General features: G+C 36.6%; 1 protein-coding gene across 3 annotated transcripts in view; it reads right to left on the reverse strand.

Moving 5' to 3' along the window:
* Positions 1 to 13,041: 13,041 nt before the first annotated feature.
* Positions 13,042 to 20,689, reverse strand: part of prkg2.L (protein kinase cGMP-dependent 2 L homeolog) — a 59,036-nt gene continuing 51,388 nt past the window's right edge. For all 3 annotated transcript variants that reach the window (NM_001092130.1, XM_018245105.2, XM_018245102.2), the window contains 3 exon segments: positions 13,042 to 13,909; positions 15,033 to 15,099; positions 18,459 to 18,521. In NM_001092130.1, coding sequence (NP_001085599.1) covers positions 13,814 to 13,909; positions 15,033 to 15,099; positions 18,459 to 18,521 — 226 coding nt within the window. In that variant the 3' untranslated portion in view covers positions 13,042 to 13,813.

Genomic DNA, 20,689 nt, shown 5'->3' on the forward strand with positions numbered 1-20,689 from the left:
TTTTCCCCACTGCATTTCAGGAAGTGTTTTCTGAAATATAATTTAAAAATCATGTGCTATTTCAATATCATATTGTTATACACAGTGATGGGTAAATAAATTTGCCAGGCATGGATTATTCGGACACCCATTGACTTTATTGCATTTGGACAAAATAGTCACCCGTATAAAAATTGTCGCTCGCATCAAAAATTGTTGCATATCAAAATTATTTTGACAGCCATTGACTTCAATTCATTTCGCGAATTGATTCGCCCATCAATAGTCATACAGTCTCTATCTGACTGAACTTGTGAAAATAATTCACAATATAATCACTTACGACATCATGACTGATTTACAATCAACAACTAGCTTTACCTAGTACATCTTTAAAAGTGGATGTACCTTTTGTAAAGTTTGCAAAAGAATGTCATATTTTAACAATGGCGTATTCTGTAGACATTAAAGTGATACTGATAGTAAAAATCTACCCTTCAAAATATGAATGTACATTAAGGGGGTCATTTACTAACACTCAGATTTTGTTTTTTTCCAGGAATATCTAAAAATTCATGGTTCACTCATTATTTAAAAAAAAATATTAGATTTCTTAATTGTAAAAAACACAAAAATCACTAGGAGGGTCATTTACTAACAATCGGATTTCAATTTTTCCACAAATCTCTAAAAATCTGTGGCTCAATATTTTAAAAAGCTACAAAAATTTATCAAGTGTAAAAAACTGCCAGGTAAAAGATTTTTTTTGGACCACTCTAAATCAATTCAGACTTTTAGAGGTTTTCATTTTTTTCACAAGGATTTGTCCAAAAAACTCGAATTTGACACGAAAATTAGACTGTTCTTTTTTTTACAGGTCTTTTCATTGGGTTTTCAAGCAGAAAAAAAGACTTTTACATAACATAAATCAAAGCATATGTAATGTAAAACATAATAGACAGTTATGCAAACTATACATAGCATTGCTTGCTTCAATGGCTTCAAGCTATAAGTAATAAACAATAAACAGGAAAAATTAGATAACATAAAATTAAACATAAACCATGAAAGCTCATTAAGAAAATGAGACTGTTGATAAATAGGCCCTCACAAGTTACCTATAGGTCATGTTAATTGTTTTTCGCTGATAGATCTGTTTTTGTAAGTAATTGTTACATGAAGTTCCTTAACCTGACTGGCCCTTCTCAACCTGTCAGATACAGTTTCTAATGCTAATGGACAACTGCTGCACAAATTTGGCAGCCCTCTCATAGAGGAACATGGGGGATCAGAAAAGTAATGTGAAAGCATCAGGCAGAATTATAAATAATCAAAGACAATTTTATGATAGAATTCTAGTGTCAGTATCTCTTTAATAATTATAGTAGGTGCTTCCCTTTGGTTTAAGGAATTAGGAAAGTTGGGCAATGCACAGATTAAACATTCTGGGGCACATTTACTTAGGGTTGAATATCGAGGGTTAATTAACCATCGATATTCGACTGTTGAGGTTAAATCCTTCGACTTCGGATATCGAAGTCGAAGTATTTACCGAAATTCGGTCAATCGAACGATTAAATCCTTTGAATCGAACAATTCGAAGGATTTTAATCCATCGATCAAACGATTTTTCTTCGACCAGAAAATTGTTAGAAAGCCTATGGGGACCTTCCCCATAGGCTAACATTGCCCCTCGGTAGGTTTTACTTGCCAAAGTAGGGGGTCGAAGTTTTTTTAAAGAGACAGTACTGTCTCTTTTTTAAAGAGACAGTACTCTTTTTTAAAGAGACAGATTTTTAGTTCGAATCGTTTGATTCAAAGTCGTAGTCGAAGGTCGAAGTAGCCAATTCGATGGTCGAAGTAGCCAAAAAATGTTTAATTCTATTCCTTCACTCGAACTAAGTAAATGTGCCCCTCTATGTATGAGCCTTAGCATCTGGTAAGCTCATACACACTGATAATATCTGATCTGAGCGATTTTGGTTTAAACATTATACAAGCCAAAAATTCATTTGTAAACTCCTACCACTTTGGTAGGACTTTGCAAAAGGTGTATGCCTCAATTTATGATAAGTTTCACCTGAAAACAAAGGAGACACTGACATAACGTTAACTTTTCTAGAACATAATAAGTTAAATCAATTTGAATAAATCTGTAATTAAGATAGAAGTAGGGTATAGTATGTGTATTCTTTGAAGTGTTATTAAAGCAATAACAAGCAACGTTAACAAGGCAAAATCTGAGCTTCAATTGTATTTTACACCAAGGGTATCTCTATACTTTAAAATTAACAAATAATTGAAAGGGAACCTACATTTCTTTACATTGCAACAACAATTCAGGGCTATCAAGCTCTCAGCCTCTGACTGGGTATGACTTGGGGCTTTTAAAGGGACAGTATACCACCACACAACTTGACTAAATTGGGCTTGTGTTGATGCTTTTTTTCCTATTATTTTAATCATAAAAAATCTATGGCTTTTGCTATTTCTTGAGATAAACAGGGAAAAGGGAAATTTAATCTACCTAGTGAGGCAGATAATAACATCACCAGTATACAATTATTTTACCCTCTGTTGTGACTGTTTTGTTTGAACGGTTTTTACCTGTGCAATTGTTATCTAATTATCTTTCTCACAAGGACCAAACATGGAATGGCTTCATTCTCCCGTTTTAGCCATTTTAACTCAATAAATAACATGGGATTATTTCATGGAAAATTATGTGATGATAGTATCACTTTTAAACAATATAAGTCTCACTTAGTTAATTTCTTTTTTAGATATCCCTGTCTATTCTACATGACCATTAGCATGCCTACTTATAATTCTCTATGTAGAAAAATGTCTACTTCATTAGCTCTAAACTGATTTGACATTGATAATATGGATTGTGGGAAAGGCATTTTTTTGTGAAATAATATACATCAGATTTGCACTGCTCATACTTTTTTAATGAGCAGTCCATATTTATGAATATGAAAATACCCCCATGACCTTTAAAAAACTGCCTGAGAATCTGACTCCGTAGACTCATATAAATAATACATAAATATGGGCTCCCTTCAGCCACTAGCAAGAGTTGCCTGAGTTCTCCTATCTAAACAAAATATTACGGCAACATGCAGAGACGGCCTAAGTTTTACTTAGTTGGGTTTCTTTGTGGAACCAACGCATGTAACAATTTGGAACAACTGTCATGATGATGCCAGTGTGGTCATCAACATGGTGGCAATTAAAATACAGGAGGCATATAGTTCTAGATTATCAGCGAGAAAAAGCATCATAAAATGTATCTCCAGATTAACAATTTGAGTAAATTTACATTTAAGTATATATAATCCATACTGTACACATCTATATATAGCGAACCACTAATCCAAGTCACTCGTTTGTTTTGGATTAAAGTAGACTTTAAAGTAAAGGACAGTTTTTATATATATAGACACATACAAGAGTCCTCTGCACTCAACCCATTATCAATATATTTAAGACAGAGACATTTTGTGCATACTGCTACTGAAAAATGCCTTACCCTTTAAACAAAACAGGGATTGTTTGTCCATATATTGCAATATATTTAAGATGGCCAACTACATCAAAGTCATCCCATATCTGGCCAGTCCTATGCTCAATTTTCATCTGATTCATTAATATTCTATAACACTGATGCAATCAGTTAGTTTTGCCTGTATTTGTAAACTCTAGGGCAGTAATTATAACAATGTGGCAATGCACACTACTATGATTGGCTCAAAAAAAGTGGAGCTCAACCTAGGGGGAATTTGATGGTGAAGGTTACTTGCTATGTTCAATATCCATGAAATTATAGGACAACGACAGTTAATACCATGGTTTGATATGTAATGTTGTTATTGGCTGAAGGAGACCCAGTCTTGACCACAAAGAGACAATCAAAAGTCAGAAAGATATCTGTGCTCTAGAACAAATTAATTCTGTCTTAATTCTGTCGGTCATAAAACTCAAAACACAGATGTTATTCAGTTCACAAAGTGATTAGCATCTGTCTGCCGTAAGATTTCACGATGTATAATGTATATTTTAACAGTTTTTATCAACTATATTGATATGGGTGTATACCATTTATTTTACATTAAGCTACTATACTCATTTATTTAACCCTAACACAAATTGGAAGTGCTATGATCCCTCAGAACAAAGCTATTATTTTCCTGTCTTTTACATATCATTTAAAATGCTTCCCTAAATAATGGACAGTTCCACAAAAAAATAGTAATGCTGTGTTAAAGTGGGGAAGTTTAGTTTATAGCAGTTGTACTTTTATTTGCTTTTGTCTTGTATAAATCCATCACAACTATTTAAATATTGGCTAGTACAGGTATGGGATCCTTTACCCAGAAATCTGTTATGCAACTAGCTCCTAATTACAGGAAGGTAATCTCCCATAGAGTCCATTTTAAGCAAATTACTTTGTTTTTATTTCCTTTTTCTCTGTAATAATAAAGCAGTATCTTGTACTTGATCATAACTAAGCTGCATGAATCCACCCAATTGGGTTTATTTAATTGTTCAATGATTTTTAGTAGACAAGATATAGTGATGCAAATTAGTGAAAGATCCCTTATCTGGAAAAAAACCCCAAAGCATTCCAAATAACAGATTGTGTACCAAAATCTGAAACATACTGTGTGCATTCAAATATTTTGGTATTTTGCAAGTAAATAATGTTTGGAGCAACATCTCATTTTGTTATGGCTTAGCGAGCTGTGCATTATGAAGTATATTTTCTATCAAGGTTTACTTAATTGCTACAGTAACCCCAGACAACCAATGATGTGTCAATGAAGAGTACAGTAATAAAATAATTATCTCTGTGCACCTTTATCTAAGACAATATGAGGCGCAGTTTTTATATGAGTTCATTAACAGATGAAGGTTATAGAACAAGTACATTACCAAATTTTGGGGCCACCGAAACTTTATTAAGCAATCAACACTATAACATTCCAAGATCATAACCCTTTAGCATGTACATGAAGCAGGAATTTTACAAACCCAAGATACCTTGAGCCAAATGTTCCAAACATTATATATGTATCTGTAATAGCACTTCATTATTTGTCCAAGGGGCCTATTTACTAAAATTTTATTTCTTCTGTAATAATTTTCTGAAATTTTTAGCGGTATTAAAGATATTTGGAGCGGGGTTTTGATTGTTCAGGGTTTTTTTTTCATTCATTTCATTTTTTATTCGGATATTTTGAAAACTTTCATGGCATTCCTAATTTTAGAGAAGTACAGTTGAATCGTGGTTTCAAAAAGCAGTAACACCACTAAAATTGAACCTTTAGTAAATGGCCTCCCAGTTTAAGCAAATATGAACTTTTATATTGGCAAATCTTATGAGGCTACACTTAGGGGGCAGATTTATCAAGTTTTTTTACATCGAATTTGGCCATTTGCGGTAGAAGTAAAATCCACCGAACGATTTTTCAGAAAACTGCACTAGAAGGTCCCCATAGGCTAACATAGCACTTCGGCAGGTTCAATTTGGCAAAGTATTGAAGTCGAAGTTTTTTTAAAGAGACAAAATGGTCGAATGGTCGAATATTCAATCTATTTTACGTCGAAGTCGTAGTATCCTATTCGATGGTCGAAGTATCCAAAAAATTACTTCGAATTTTTTTACTTAAAAATTCCCTCGAATTCACCTCGACCCTTGATAAATCTGCCCCTTACTGAATGATATTAGGAATTATATGAAAAAGAAGGTGGCAATACCTTACAAAAATTGAAGTTGTGGATAAAATGTTCTAAATCATGTGATTTAAATTTTAAAAACATTAGCTTTAATTTAGAAAAAAAATGTGAAAAGCTATGAACGGTTTCAGATTATATTCGATATTCCTAGATAGGGTACAGCCAATATTTATGTATTCAAAGATTTCTCATGTCATATGTCTTAACATATTGTTTTTGTGCATATATAAGTAGTCACAGTTTTGAAATATAAATGCACACAATCTGCATTAGAATTTTTTTTCAAAAATAGCACATAGGGATGATCTACAAACCTTGCTTCTGTGATTTGGTTGCCCTGTGGCATCTAAACCTTTTCCTTTGATTTAATGCCATAACATTTCTCATGTACATGCAATATATCTGTCTATTTACACACAACAGACTTCCAGCCCATCTTTGTTAATAGTGTGCTGGTGTCCTGTCTGTGCTGGCTGAAAGTTAGATGATCTGCAATCTAAGTGTAAACTATTATGTTTATTGTAATGACCCCCTTGAGATGAGGTCAGTCTTGTAAATAAAATACTCTTGTAGTCATTTCATATAGTAGCATTTTAGTTGTGTAATATCTGTATATAATACAATCCATATGTTATTCTAGATGTAATGTTCAATTTATTTAATGTCTCATTTTACTTACCTCCTGAGGTCATTTACTTACCCGCTGACTGTATTTCTGTAACGATTTTTACACTCGTTATGTTCCATCATTTTATAAAAAGAAACAAAGCAATCGTTGTCCGGTCACTGATTGCCTGGGGCAAGATGTATCCTGAAACAAATATTGTTTAAATCACAGAATGAACACGCTTTCAACCTCTTTCTTTTCTGTTAGGCCCATGATTAATACTCTTTGTACAAATGTTTCTGTAAATGTTTTAGCTAGAAACAATACGCCTGTACAGTGAGCTTCAGAAAAATATATTTGTATATGGAAACTCTCAAAATGCTTTTAATTTATTTGTACTTTCATTTATCGTTAATCATTTCATTCACTTAGTGAACTGCAATTGTTTTGCTGTAGCTGCTTGATGACAAGGCTGGTATTAATGACTTCATTTGATGTTTCAGAGCCTATCGCTGCAGACACATTCAAGCCATTTACTTCTCCTGTAATGTTCCTTCTCAGTACATTAAACCATTCATTTAAGATATTGGACATTAATAAAATCACTTTCAGTAACTGAACATCTTTATTTTATTTGTTTTTTTTATCTATACATCTAAAATATTCAACCTTTCAATCTGTGTTGTCCTTCGTGAGCTACTAGGTGCTTATATCTGTAGGATTACATATATCCAATTGTCCAGTTTCGCTAATGGAAAAATATACATTTGTGTATATGTAATAAACTGTAATTGGCTCCTAACCATGTTTATGAATTGAGAAAATATTAATTTACTGAGTATCGGTACCAAAATAATCTTTACCCTATGCAAGATCAATTTTTTTCTCAAAGTGTGCCACGCAGAGATAAAGCAGTGCCTACAGAGCGCAACAAGTTGTAATAAATTAAGTACGTGTCAGCTGAAAGCACCTTCAAAACCTGTACATATATTTTTTCATATTCAAGAATAATCTGGAATGCCTTGATCTCTATTGTGGAAAAAATGTCACTGTAAAAAAAATGTAAATATAATTCCTATGTAAGAAAATGTTGATTATAATTTTGTTTTAAAGCTAACGTTACACTTCCCATTAACCTCTATGGCATCAGCCTGCCCACAAATGCAAATTACAGTGTGTAATAAAATCCAGGAACCATTGGAATTAACACTTGCCTGAGTTGTAATTTCAGGCTTTCATCAGTAGGTTACTGAAACACAATCAATTGTAATTTGTATGTGACATTCCAAAGCATACACTAATGCATTCACATTGGTGGCTTCTGGATTTTATGGGGAAAACACTGCATTGTTAATAAAAACAACAATATGCATACAATTTGCTACTTTAATTGATGCATTTCACTACAGCATCTGTGGAATATTAGCAACTATTGTATTAATTCATTAAGCTGCCTTTAATAAAACTCAAGGATTCTGCTCAGCAGAGCCAAATATAAGAAATGTATCAACTAATGTATCATTTGATTTACAGTCAGTGACCCACTCCCAGAGCTGCTTTAGAAAGAAGGTGAAAAATTAAACTTTAAAGGGGTTATTTAAATACCGTTAACTTTAAGTATGATTTAGAGAGTGGTATTCTGAGACACCTGCAATTGTTTTTCATCTTTACATAGAACAGACAAGTTAGTTCAATTATAAAATTCAATTAAATACTAATTACAGTAACATTCAAGTTTAAGTGCTAATTTTTAAAGAGTTGAGGTAAATCTCTTCCCTGTAAGAAGAGTCTAATTTGCAATAGCTTTCAAAACATGTGCAATAATGCCAAATAAAAACATGGTCCATTATCTATTTAAGACATTAAAGGGGTTGTTCACCTTTAAATTAACTTTTAGTATGATGTAGAGAATGATATTCTGAGACAATTTGCAATTAAATAGTAACATAGTAAGTTAGGCTGAAAAAAAAACACACGTACATCAAGTACAACTTTTTATGTCTATATAACCTAACTGCCAGTTGATCCAGAGGAAGGCAAAACACCCCATTTGAAGCCTCTCCAATTTGCCTCAGAGGGGGAAAAATTCCTTCCTGACTCCAAAATGGTAATCAGACCAGTCCCTGGATCAACTTGTTCTATGAACTATCTTCCATAACCCTTTAGTCCCTCTGAGTGCTTTGACTAGATTAGAAAACTGGGCAGCAAATGCAAAGTTATACACTAAATGGCATGTTATTCTATGGCCACTAAAGCAAATAAAGTGCTGTCTTGCATTAAATGACTAACTCAAGGGATGAAAACATAATTTTGGCTCTTTATATGTCCCTGGTAAGGCCTCACCTGGTGCCCAAAACTGCGCTTCATACTCAAGATGAGGCCTTACCAGGGACCTATAAAGAGGCATAAATATGTTTTCATCCCGTGAGTTAATGCCCTTTTTTTATACAAGAAAGAACATATGTGCTTTACTAATCACAGAATGACACGCCATTTAGTGTATAACTTGCTTTTATATTATTTCTGCCATCGTGCAGAACCTTGCAAGTATTTTGCATTTATCAATATCGAACCAAATTTTTTGCTGCCCAATTATCTAATCTAGTCAAATGACTCAGGGAAGATTTAAACTATGAGGGTAGATTGTCAATGTTGGGGTTGTTTTCTCTGTAGAAAAAGATGATTGTGAGGGGACATGATTACTCTTTATAAGCACATGAGAGGGCATTATAGACCGCTAGCAGATCTGTTTTTCCATAGAATGGATGATCAGACCAGAGGCCATCTCTACAGACCAGATGAAAATAACTGTCAGGTCCCAGCAGGTCAGGTTCGGGTTGAACCGACGTCTCATCTGGCCAACGTCCCCAAGCCAGCGCCTGTTACTAGCGCAGGCGCATGTTCTAATGCGCGTGCGCGCGTTCACATGCGCGCACCCATCCAGACGCAGGCGCGCGTTCTGACGCAGGTGCGTGTTCTGATGCAAACATGCGTCCTGGGGTTAAAAGGTCACTCAGGCCTAAGCTCAATGTGAGGTGATCGTCTCTACTGACACTAAGCGTATTTACTACTGATGATTATTCTGATTACGACTACGGCTTGTTCCTGACTATTCTTCTGATTATCCCTGGATTCCTGTGTTTGTTATTCCTGATCTCGACCTTGGCTTCCCTGACTACCCTGTTGGATTTTCCTCAATTGGCACCTGCTTCCTGATCGTTCTCTGTGTATGACCCGGCCTGTCCCTGACTTCGTCTCTTCAACTGCAGATAAGTGCTGAGTCCTTATTACGAACTGTTATTCTGCGGGCTCACCTAGCACTCCTGCTATTCCTTATCTGGGACCGTCCTGTACCAACTTTCAGGGCGCAGCTCAGTGGGAAGCGTGGGGGAGGCTCATACCTTCAGACTCGCCTTGATACTTGACAATAACTTTCATTTGAGGCAGTGTAGGTGGTTCTTCACAGTGTGGTTGTGAAATGCCCTGCTGGATGATATTATGAGGGCTGATAACACCTTTAAGAGGGGTTTGAATGATTTCTTGGATAAGCATAATATCCAAGGCTATCGTGATATTAAAATCTACAATTAATATAGATATTGGTATATATAGTTTCAGTGGGTGGATATATAGTTTCAGTGGATATGTGTAGGTATTTGCTCTGGTATTCATTTGTAGTTGTTGGACTTGATTTGGTCTTTTTTTTAATGAAACTTAACTATCCAACCCCTTCTTAATGTATCAGTCAATATGATTGATTCAGTGAAAGAATTCCACATCTTGACAGCTCTCACTGTATAAAATCCCTTAGCCAGAACCTCCTTTCTTCTAATCAGAATGGGTGCCCTCAGCTGGAAAGACCTACTGGTAAATAAAGCATTACATCAGTGGTGTCCAAACCTTTTGCGACGAGGGACAGATTTGGAGAGGTGAAAATGTGTGATGGCCGAACATTCAGCCTGACATTCTTTGAACCATTAACATGAACTATTTTATGATATTTATATTGCAAATGGCATACTACTTGTCATTTCTTCACACAGAACAGAAATAAATCTAATCAAGTTTTTACCAAAAGTTTTTCCAGACAGACTTTTTCTTCATTTTATTTTATGACTTTTTTCCAGAATTTTTCTTCATTGTATGGATTATGGATCAACTAGCAGGGCTTGACTTCATTTGCACAATAACTTTATGCATGAACCAGGGAACATGTGTCTTTTTTTTTAACTTTTTTATTTTACTCTTTATTTTTTTCTTAACTTAAGCCACTATTATTTATTAATTAATTGTGAACATTTTTTTGGTACTATTCTACATTTGTATATACAGTTATATAGGCACAATAGGCAAGGGCACCTGGACAAGTGATGACTTTTATAGATACTGGCTATACTGATGACACACACTAGAGAATTCAAATAACAGGCAGGCAGTACTAGTATAAAATCATTCCAGATATGCGTTCTGTACCTGATGTGGAATGGCAGTGCTTCTGAATAAATGGGTGTGGTGCCTGCCCTGAACTTGTGCACACCGAGACGCAGCAGCCAGCAGACCGGTTGGTCCAAAGCAAACACCCAGCCCTAGTTCACGCAATCTGCGTGGAGCTGCTGATGGTGTAAGCAGCAGAGTGCTGTGCAGGTATGCACGCACTGGACCAGATCAGACAAGCGAGGGCAGCAGCCAGCAGCAGGAGAGAAGTGGACTGAAGGTGCATTACCCGCGCATATTTACACTATTGCATTTGTCACAAGCAAGGTCTTTTTTTAGTTAACCACAAACTTTATTTTATAGACAGCGTACAATACTACTTTGCAGCCATTTCCCTAATCATGTGCCCAAATATTACTGCTACGAGCTACATGATTGCTTGTTTAAATGAGGTGAATTATTATTCATTTCATCACGGATGCTGCGGGCCAGTGAAAATTTGAAAACGGCCCGCAATTGGCCCATGGACCGGACTTTGGACATGCCTGCATTATATACAATCCCCATATATATTTATATATAGTTATCATATCCCCCGTAAAGGAGAATTCAACCCCTTATTAAAAAAAAAAACCCTAACCCCTACCCTACATAGACCCCCCTCCCTCTTCCCCCCAGCCTAGCTGCTACCCCGGGTAAATGCCCCTAACTTACTTACCCATTGGTGCAGATTCTGTCCAGCATAGTTCACGGGCGCCATCTTCTTCGATAATAGCAGCTTGGATGGGGGGGTTCGGTAGCAGCTAGGCTGGGGGGGGGGTTTCATAAGGGGTTGGATTCTCCTTTAAGTGCCTCTTCTCCTGTATGAACAAACCCTCATAGCTGAAATTTTCCATACCTTTCATAAGCTTAGTTGCCCTTCTCTGGACCCTCTCTAATTCAATAATGTCCCATTAGTGTGTTGGAGGCCAAAACTGTACAGCATATTCTAGAAGGGGCCTTACCTGTGCCCTGTACAATGGAAGAAAAAACCCCTCCTCCCGCGAATCTATGACCCCTTTTAATATTGTGCAAGACCTTGTTTGCCCTTGAAGCTGCTGACTGGCATTGCTTTCTACAGCCAAGTTTATCATCTACAAGGACTCCAAGGTCCTTTTCCATAATGGATTTGCCTAGTGCAGTCCCATTAAGGGTATAAGTGGCTTGGATATTTTTTACATCCCAGGTGCATGACTTTACATTTATCAACATTGAATCTCTTCTGCCACTTAGCCACCAGATTGCCAGTTTGTCAACATCCTGCTGCAAGGATGTTGCATTCTGGATGAAATTATTTGGGCTGCAAATAATTTTCCTTGTTTGTAATAGTTTATATATTAGTTTTTTTCCCTGAGGAAGATCACTATGATGTGATCGAAACGTTGGACTTTCTTTTGTTTTTCTATTAAAACCAGTTACTCTAACTGAGCCTGTTGAGTGCTGTATTTTTTCGTTATTATATATATATATATATATTAAAAACAATATATTTAAGACATTGAGACATATTGTGCATACAGCTACTAAAAAATGCCTTACCCTTTAAACAAAACAGGGATTGTTTGTCCATATATTGCAATATGTTTAAGCTGCCCAACTACGTCAAATATATGGCCAGGGGGGTGTGACTAAAGGGGAGTGATCAAATATGGTCATGGACTTTCAAACATTTTGTGCACCATTACAGATGTCCCTATAGTTTAATTAAAGGAAAACTATACCCCCAGAATGAATACTTAACCAACAGATATATATATATATAATCTTTATAGTATATATATTCTATTACGTTGCCTATAAAATAATCTTACCAAACTCGAAGTGAAAATTTTAATTTAAAAAAAAAACGGATTTTGAGCTATTTTTTTGTGTACTTCAACTAGGGAATAGTCCAAATTCGCTGTTTTAGCCTATGGAGGACCTCCTACAACCTATTTGGAGGCAATTGGTAAAAAAGCTTTTTTTAAAAAAAACAAGAGTTAAACTCGATTGACTACGATGTTACGTCGATTCATACAATTCAAATTCGCCTACACACTGGGGATGGGGGGAAGGGCCCCAAATCACTACTCTACTTAGGGTTCCATCAGATCTTAATCTGGCTCTGCACAGTACATACACTGAGAATTCTGGTATGGGGTATAAACTGGTGTTTCAAGGATTTTGTCTAACCTATGTGTAATCAGCCATCAGGCCTATTTGTATATCTTATATTACCTTAAAGAGTTAGGGGTACACACTCAATGTTTAAAATGTCTTTATTTTAGCTAGTATTCTTAAATATAAGCAACAGTGTTCAAGTGAACTGGAGTACAATTTATATATTAGTAAAGCAAACTGGAGTTCAATTTGTACATTAGTAAAGCATTACAAAAAAACATGATATACAGCATGGATAACTGAAGATTGTGCAAATCATAATCAAAAGAACCCTCACACACAATGCAGTTAAAGCATATTCAACTTCCAGTGGTACATTTGCTGTGACACATACACAAATACCTATCCTCAAAGTGATATCCTTTCACTGATGCTAATGAATAATATTTGAACTAAAGAGTATGTTTGTCTTTAATTATTTACAAATTCCTGAACTGACTTGAAATAAGGCCCATGTCCAAGTCACGTAAAAAACCCAACTATACGACATATAAATCTTTATTGGATTTTATGTGTATACTACTGTATATTATTTGCCAAATACTGTTTTAATTGTGAGATTAGATGCTAATAAATAATATTGATAAAGTGAACTTAGTAAATGAACGATTTAACTGAATGTATGAAAAAGTTTTTTGCCACATAATTAGTAGTTGTTTTCTAAAATGTGAAGCATTAGGCCATCTCTGCACCCCATACTGTCAACTAAGAAGTATATTATTAGCATTTTTTTAAACCAGCTACACTCTTTGTGCCATTCAATATTGCATTAGTCACCATAGGTCTTATCAGTCACCAAGACCCCTAATCTGAGGCTTAGCTTTATGAATATCAGCAGAATAAGAACATCTTTCAGAAGTCTTGATCCCAGCCTGACAGCTCATCTGGAGGGATTTCTTCATCTGGTGGGTAGATGTCAAAATGACTGTGATCTGTGGGGCCTTTTAGCTAGAATGTGTAAAATCAAAGACATACCAAATGTCAAAAACACAGGTATATACAATAATATATATATATATATATATATATATATATATATATATATATATATATATATATATATATATATATATATATATATATATATATATATATATATATATATATTTTTTTTTTTTTTTTTAATATAAATTCCATGACTTGTAACTTATAATTTACAAGAGGGGATACTTTATTGACTATATAATACACAAGAGCAGTGAATATCCTGTAAATGATATCCTTGTAAACGGTGCTTAGTGGTCATTTTTCACATGACTCACTTGTGTATTATAATAAATATAGTACACCCTGTTGCAAAATATGAGAATATTAAAGTCACCTCAGAGTTCTTATCAATCATAACTTCTGGTTTCCTAGGTTGCTTTTTTCCAGGCCACCTGGTTATTTAGGATTTTTTTCTTTATATTCAAAAACTTTACAAATCAAAATACACAGCCAAACACTATGCCTAAAAATAACATACAAACTTATTCATTAAAGGAACAGTTCAGTGTAAAAATAAAATCAGGGTAAATGGATACTGTAGGTTGTGCAAAATAATAACTGTTTCTAATATAGTTAGCCAAAAATGTAATCTATAATGGCTGGAGTGACCGGATGCCAGAATAGAACACAACATCCTGCTTTTCAGCTCTCTAACTCTGAGTTAGTCAGCGACTCTAAGGGGGGCATAACTGTTCAGTTTGCAACTGATCCTTAGCATATGCGGGTTAGAATAAAAGCAAAGAGACCCATGTGGCTCCCCGTCCAACCACTGATTGGTTACTGCCTGGTAACCAATCAGTGGAAAGCAAGAGAGCTGCAAAGCAGGAAGTAGTGTTCTGGCTAGTATGTTAGACATCCAGTCACTCCAGCCTTTATTCATTAAATTTTTGGCAAACTAATTATATTGAAAACATTTTTTATTTTGCACAGCCTATTTAACCAGTTTTTATTTTTATACTGAACAGTTCCTTTAACGTAAACAAACACAAGGAGTTCCATTTTCACAGAAAAATCCAAGACCACCTGCTAAGAGCAAGAACATTTTAAAATTATTTTAAACATCGGTTGAACTTTTCTGCAGTACCTTAGGTTTTAAAGGAGAAGGCAGACTCCTAGTATTCAGTCCTTCCCAGTTAAAGCCATTAAACCACCTGCAAATAAAAAATACATTTTAAATTGCTTCAATTGAAACCTTTGAAAAAACACATAAAATGCATTTATTTTTTTTATTAAGGGGTGCTGCCTTACACAGAATAAGCACTACCTGATTCCGAATTATAAGCACTCCTTCACACAAATATAAGTGCTCCCTCATACAGAATGATAAGCACCTTAAACAGAATTTTAAGCATTCACTCACACAGAATTATACGCATTTTCAAACACATTTTGTCAAAAGTGTTTCAATAATCAAGGGTGATCCTATAAGGGGTGGTGGAATGAAAAGAAGGCACGGATTCACAGCAGTTTACTGGTTTTTAATTGGTATAGTCTGGTTAACACTGACTTAGTGAGCAATGTGATGGAGCAGGACACGTTTCAATATTAGTTTTATATTGGGGGCATCAAAATTAGAATTGGTTGCTTGTAACGGGGCTATCCGTTACTGTTAGAACCAAATCACAGCAATTCTGTAGGTCTTTGCTGCAAGAAGTAGACACATCACCAGACAATACAATGAATCAAGACAGAGACATTATTGAGCAGTTCTTCACAAAGATAGCACGTTAAGACTGGGGTATGGGAGACCCAATATTGTCAGTAGAAATCAGTTACACAAAATCAATACTCCTTCAGAGCATCCTCTCATTTCCTCACACACAGCATTTCTTCTCCATAAGCCTCCAGTGTCCCTGTCATGTGGAAAAACGCACTAGCAGACTGCCTTTAGCTGTCTTATATGCTGGCATACTTTACATACCAGTAAATTTTTACTGTCTCTGGACCTACTATTTTTCTCTTTAGTAGGTCCAAAGTTCAAGGCTATTCTTTTATGAGGCACACTGACATGTTAGGGCAGTTGTAGGTCCCCTATATTGCAAAACTCCCAGAAGAAATTCATCATCTAGTAACAGTCATTTAGGCTGTCCATCGAGTTCAAACTTTTCATCTTGATGAATTCAGCCTATCCACTGGTTGATCCAGAGGATTACAAAAACCCCATGCCTCAGAGGGGGGAAAATTCCCTTCTGACTCCAAGAAATTGGACCAGTCCCTAGGTCACCTTTGTGCTAAAAACTAATTTCAGTAACCCTATATTGCTAAAAAGCCATTCCCCCTTTACTAAAAGCTATCAAATGTATTTACCAGTACAACCTCTTCAAGAAAGAATTCTTAACAGCATTCACTGTGAAAAATTTTTGAGATATTTAAATGGAACCTCCTTTCCTTTAAAGTCTGCTGGAAGGATCTATTGGTAAAAAGCATCAGAGAGTTAATTATCTCCGTAAATATTTATACAAAGTTAAAGGGATATGGTCATGGGAAAAACATTTTTTTAAACACATCAGTTAATAGTGCTGCTCCAACAAAATTCTGAACTGAAATCCATTTCTCAAAAGAGCAAATAGATTTTTTTATATTTAATTTTGAAATCTGACATGGGGCTAGACATGCCAGCTGCCCCCCAGTCATGTGACTTGGGCTCTGATAAACTTCAGTCACTCTTTACTGCAAGTTGGAGTGATATCACCCCCCCTCCCTTCCCCCCCCCCCATCAGCCCATTAGCAGAACAATGGGAAGGTAACCAGATAACAGCGCCCCCTAACAAATGATAACAGCTGCCTGGTAGATCTAACAACAACACTCAATAGTAAAACTCAGGTCTCACTGGGACACATTCAGTTACATTGAGTAGGAGAAACAACAGCCTGTCAGAAAGCAGTTCCATCCTAAAGTGCTGGCTCTTTCTGAAAGCACATGACCAGGCAAAATGACCTGAGATGGTTGCCTACACACCAATATTACAACTAAAAAAAATACACTTGCTGGTTTAGGAATGACATTTTATATATAAAAGAATAGAAACTACGCTGGTAAAGGGTATGGAAAATCTCAGTTATGTACCAAACTGGGATGCTTACTCTGAAGCAGAGACACTTATGGGAGGGATTTTTTTAAAGGGATTCTGTCATGATTCTTATGATGTATGATTTTTTTTTTTACACTGCAAATAATTCACTCTACAATATAATATATATAAACTTGACCTGGCAGTACTGTTGCCCCAGTCAATATCTGGATAATTAAAATCCCCCCCATTATCATTACTTTCCCCAAACTAGCAGCCTTTTCTATTTGCATCAGGAGCTTATACTCATCACTTACATTAGGGGGTCTATAGCATACGCCTACAATTAATTTGCTGGACTCTTTACAATCAGGGGTGCTTCGCCAATGAGGCGAGTTGAGGCTGTCGCCTAAGGCGGCAGCGCCCCACTAGGTACCAGGGGCAGCAAAAATGCTGCTCCTGGTACTTTAAGAGCGAATTTCCAGGGGAGGGGGGGCAGCAGCAACTGCTGCTGCCTAAGGCGGCGGAGGGGCCAGGATCGCCCGTTTACAATCGGTGAATCGCTCCACCCATAAGACTTCCAACCCCTCATTTTCTAACAGCACCTCCTCCTTTATATTAGCCTAACAAACAGCATACTCCTCCTCTTTTCCTATTGCCTATGTCCCTCCGAAACAAAGTTTAACTGCCCAGTCATGGGACTCATTCATCCATGTTTCAGCCACACCGATCACATCATATTTTCCCTCCAGCACCAGCACCTCCAGCTCTCCCATTTTGCATTTGCAAACATACATTTAATACTGGTACCATGAAATGAAATGAAAACTTAAAAGTGATTGTAAGATAAACAACTGCTGTAAGCAGCTACAAATCACTTTCCTGAGTCTTTACTAGTACTTATGGTAATAAAAATGGGTTATCTATATTGCAGTTCGTAAGAGACAGGAGAAAACCCATAGCCTACATCCTCAGCGATATGGTGAACTAGTAATCATATTATGCACTATGAGCATCAGACAACTTGCTCTTTTATATGCATGTGCATATAATATATATGTCAAAGAAAGACCAGCAATACTGGGGTTTTCATTCAGATACTATACAATAACACGTCTTTCTTCGACATAAGTAGTTATTTACCTTGCACCTGGGTCATCATTGGATATGGGTGTGCTGTCCAAACCAACAGACTATATATATATGTGTGTGTGTGTGTGTGTGTGTGTAACATCAATCATTTGCAGATTGATCATTGCCTACACATTAGAAAATTATTTAACAATTAAAAAAAATCATAAAATGTATAATATAAAATAAAAACATAATACTTATGTTGAAGAATAAATAAGAGACTATGCCATGTGAAAACAATAGTTTTAAATTTTGGCATTAAAGGTTAGGGTAAGTTTAAAAAAAATCTGGGTTTTGGAGGAAACATATGCATTTAGTTCCAGCTACACCATTTTTAGAAAGTAGACTCTGCAGAATTCTGTCACCTGTGTTTTTTAATATCGGCTATGCCATTCTTCATATATCCAAGTCGTTCTGCTGGATTCTGCCTGTGAAATATTCGAAAGTACATTATTTAAATCACAGTGTACCAAAGGAGCAGAATTATCAAAAAGCTGGCAAATTGACAAAATCACATGGAAAAAAAATGACGACTAATTGCAAATAATATTGGCTGTGACATTTCCCGAAATTTACAGTTTTGCATGTAAATTTAATTCACATATATAAAGCAAGAATGTTTATCACAATTGCATAACAGTTGCAGATTCAATTTTTGCATGCATTTTTGATTAAGTTAAAAAATCATGATTGCTGCAAAAGCATAGAGAAAGATAAGAATTTCTTACCTGTAAATTGTCTTTTCTTCAGGTCCCCTCAGGCAGCACACACAAGAGATAGGGCCCCTCCTCCTAGGTACAGGAAACAAGAATAAAACCCCCTCCCCCTCTTAGCTTCCCCGTGTTAGTTAACAAGAACCGACATACACAGGCTGCTTTAGACAAATGGTGCTGCCTGAGGGGACCTGAAGAAAAGACAATTTACAGGTAAGAAATTCTTATCTTTCTTCAGGTCCCCAGGCAGCACCCACAAGAGATTTTGAAAAGATCAAGGGGAGGGAACACAAGCCGCCTGTAAAACTTTCTGACCAAAAGCAGCCTCCCTTGAAGAATATACGTCCAGCTTGTAGTGCTTGGAAAACGTATGCATCGAAGTCCATGTCGCAGCTTTACAAATTTGTTCTGCCGATGCCTCTGCTCTCTGCGCCCAAGATGTAGCAACTGCTCTAGTCGAATGTGGTTTAATCCTGGCTGGAGGAGACAGATTCCTAGATTCATAAGCCAACACAATAATTTGTTTGAGCCATCTTGAAATTGTAGGCTTTGACGCGGCCAACCCTTTAGATGGGCCTGCAAAATTAAGAAAAAGCTTATTCGACTTCCTATGCCGACTTAGATAAGTAGAAAACCAAACAACGTCTGACGTCCAACTTGTGCAATTTGCGCTCCTTATCCCCCACTGGGTGTGGGTAAAAGGAAGGAAGTACAATCTCCTGAGAAGAATGGAAGGTCGAAGCCACCTTAGGAATAAATGTGGGTGGAAGTCTCATCACCACTCTATCTGGAAAAATCTGAAGATAAGGATCCTCAATAGAAAGACTTTGAATCTCTCCCACTCTTCTAGCTGAAGTGAGGGCTACCAATATTACAGTCTTTAACGTAAGAAACTTAATATCGATCGAAGAGACTGGCTCAAAAGGATCTTCGGAAAGAGCTGACAATAATAAATTCAAATCCCACGGGGGACAAATATCTCTAACAGTAGGCTTCAATCTACTTGTTGCTTTGATGAATTGCTTGACAAGAAGGTTCTCACCTAAAGGAATGCACTTCATTGCCCCTAAGGCCGCCACTTGAACTCGAAGAGTAGCTGGTTTCAAGCCCATGTGAAACCCATCCAGAAGAAATTGCAAAATCTGAGGGACAGAAGCCATATGTGGATCGATCGAGTGATCCCCACACCAGAAGGAAAATCTCTTCCAAATCCTAGAATAGATTTTATTAGTTCCTGCTTTCCTACTGTGAATCATTACGGAAATGACTTCAGATGACAAACCATGCTGCGTTAGCGACTGCCATTCAAAATCCATGCTGACAGAGCTAGTCTGCTGGGATCCGGATGGTACACTGGACCCTGGTGAAGCAGAGTTCTGCTGGAACCCAACAAAAGTGGATCTTCCTCGGCCATTTCCAGCAGAAGAGAAAACCAAGCCCTCCTGGGCCAATACGGAGCTATCATAACAACCCTGGCTCCGTCGAGCCTGATCTTCTTCAAGACTCTGGTTATCATCGGAAGCGGAGGAAATATGTAACCCAGACTGCCTTTCCAACACTGAAGCATGGCATCTATTGCTGCTGGTCTGTCCTGCGGGAACAGGGAATAGAATCTGTGCAACTTGGCATTTTCCCTTGTAGCCATGAGATCTATAGTCGGACAACCCCACCGACAACTCAGCATCCGAAAGACCGACAGACTGAGAGACCATTCCCCTGGAACTACCTGTCTGCTCTGGTGTTGTCTACACCCTTTATATATATAGCCTGCAGCGACTGCAGATGTATCTCTGCCCAACTCAGAATCTTGATTGTGAGCTCCAGCAGGATCTGACTGTGCGTACCTCCCTGTCTGTTCAGATAAGCCACAACTGTTGTGTTGT

The sequence above is a fragment of the Xenopus laevis genome, chromosome 1L, assembly GCF_017654675.1.
Source record: "Xenopus laevis strain J_2021 chromosome 1L, Xenopus_laevis_v10.1, whole genome shotgun sequence".
Classification (NCBI taxonomy): domain Eukaryota; kingdom Metazoa; phylum Chordata; class Amphibia; order Anura; family Pipidae; genus Xenopus; species Xenopus laevis.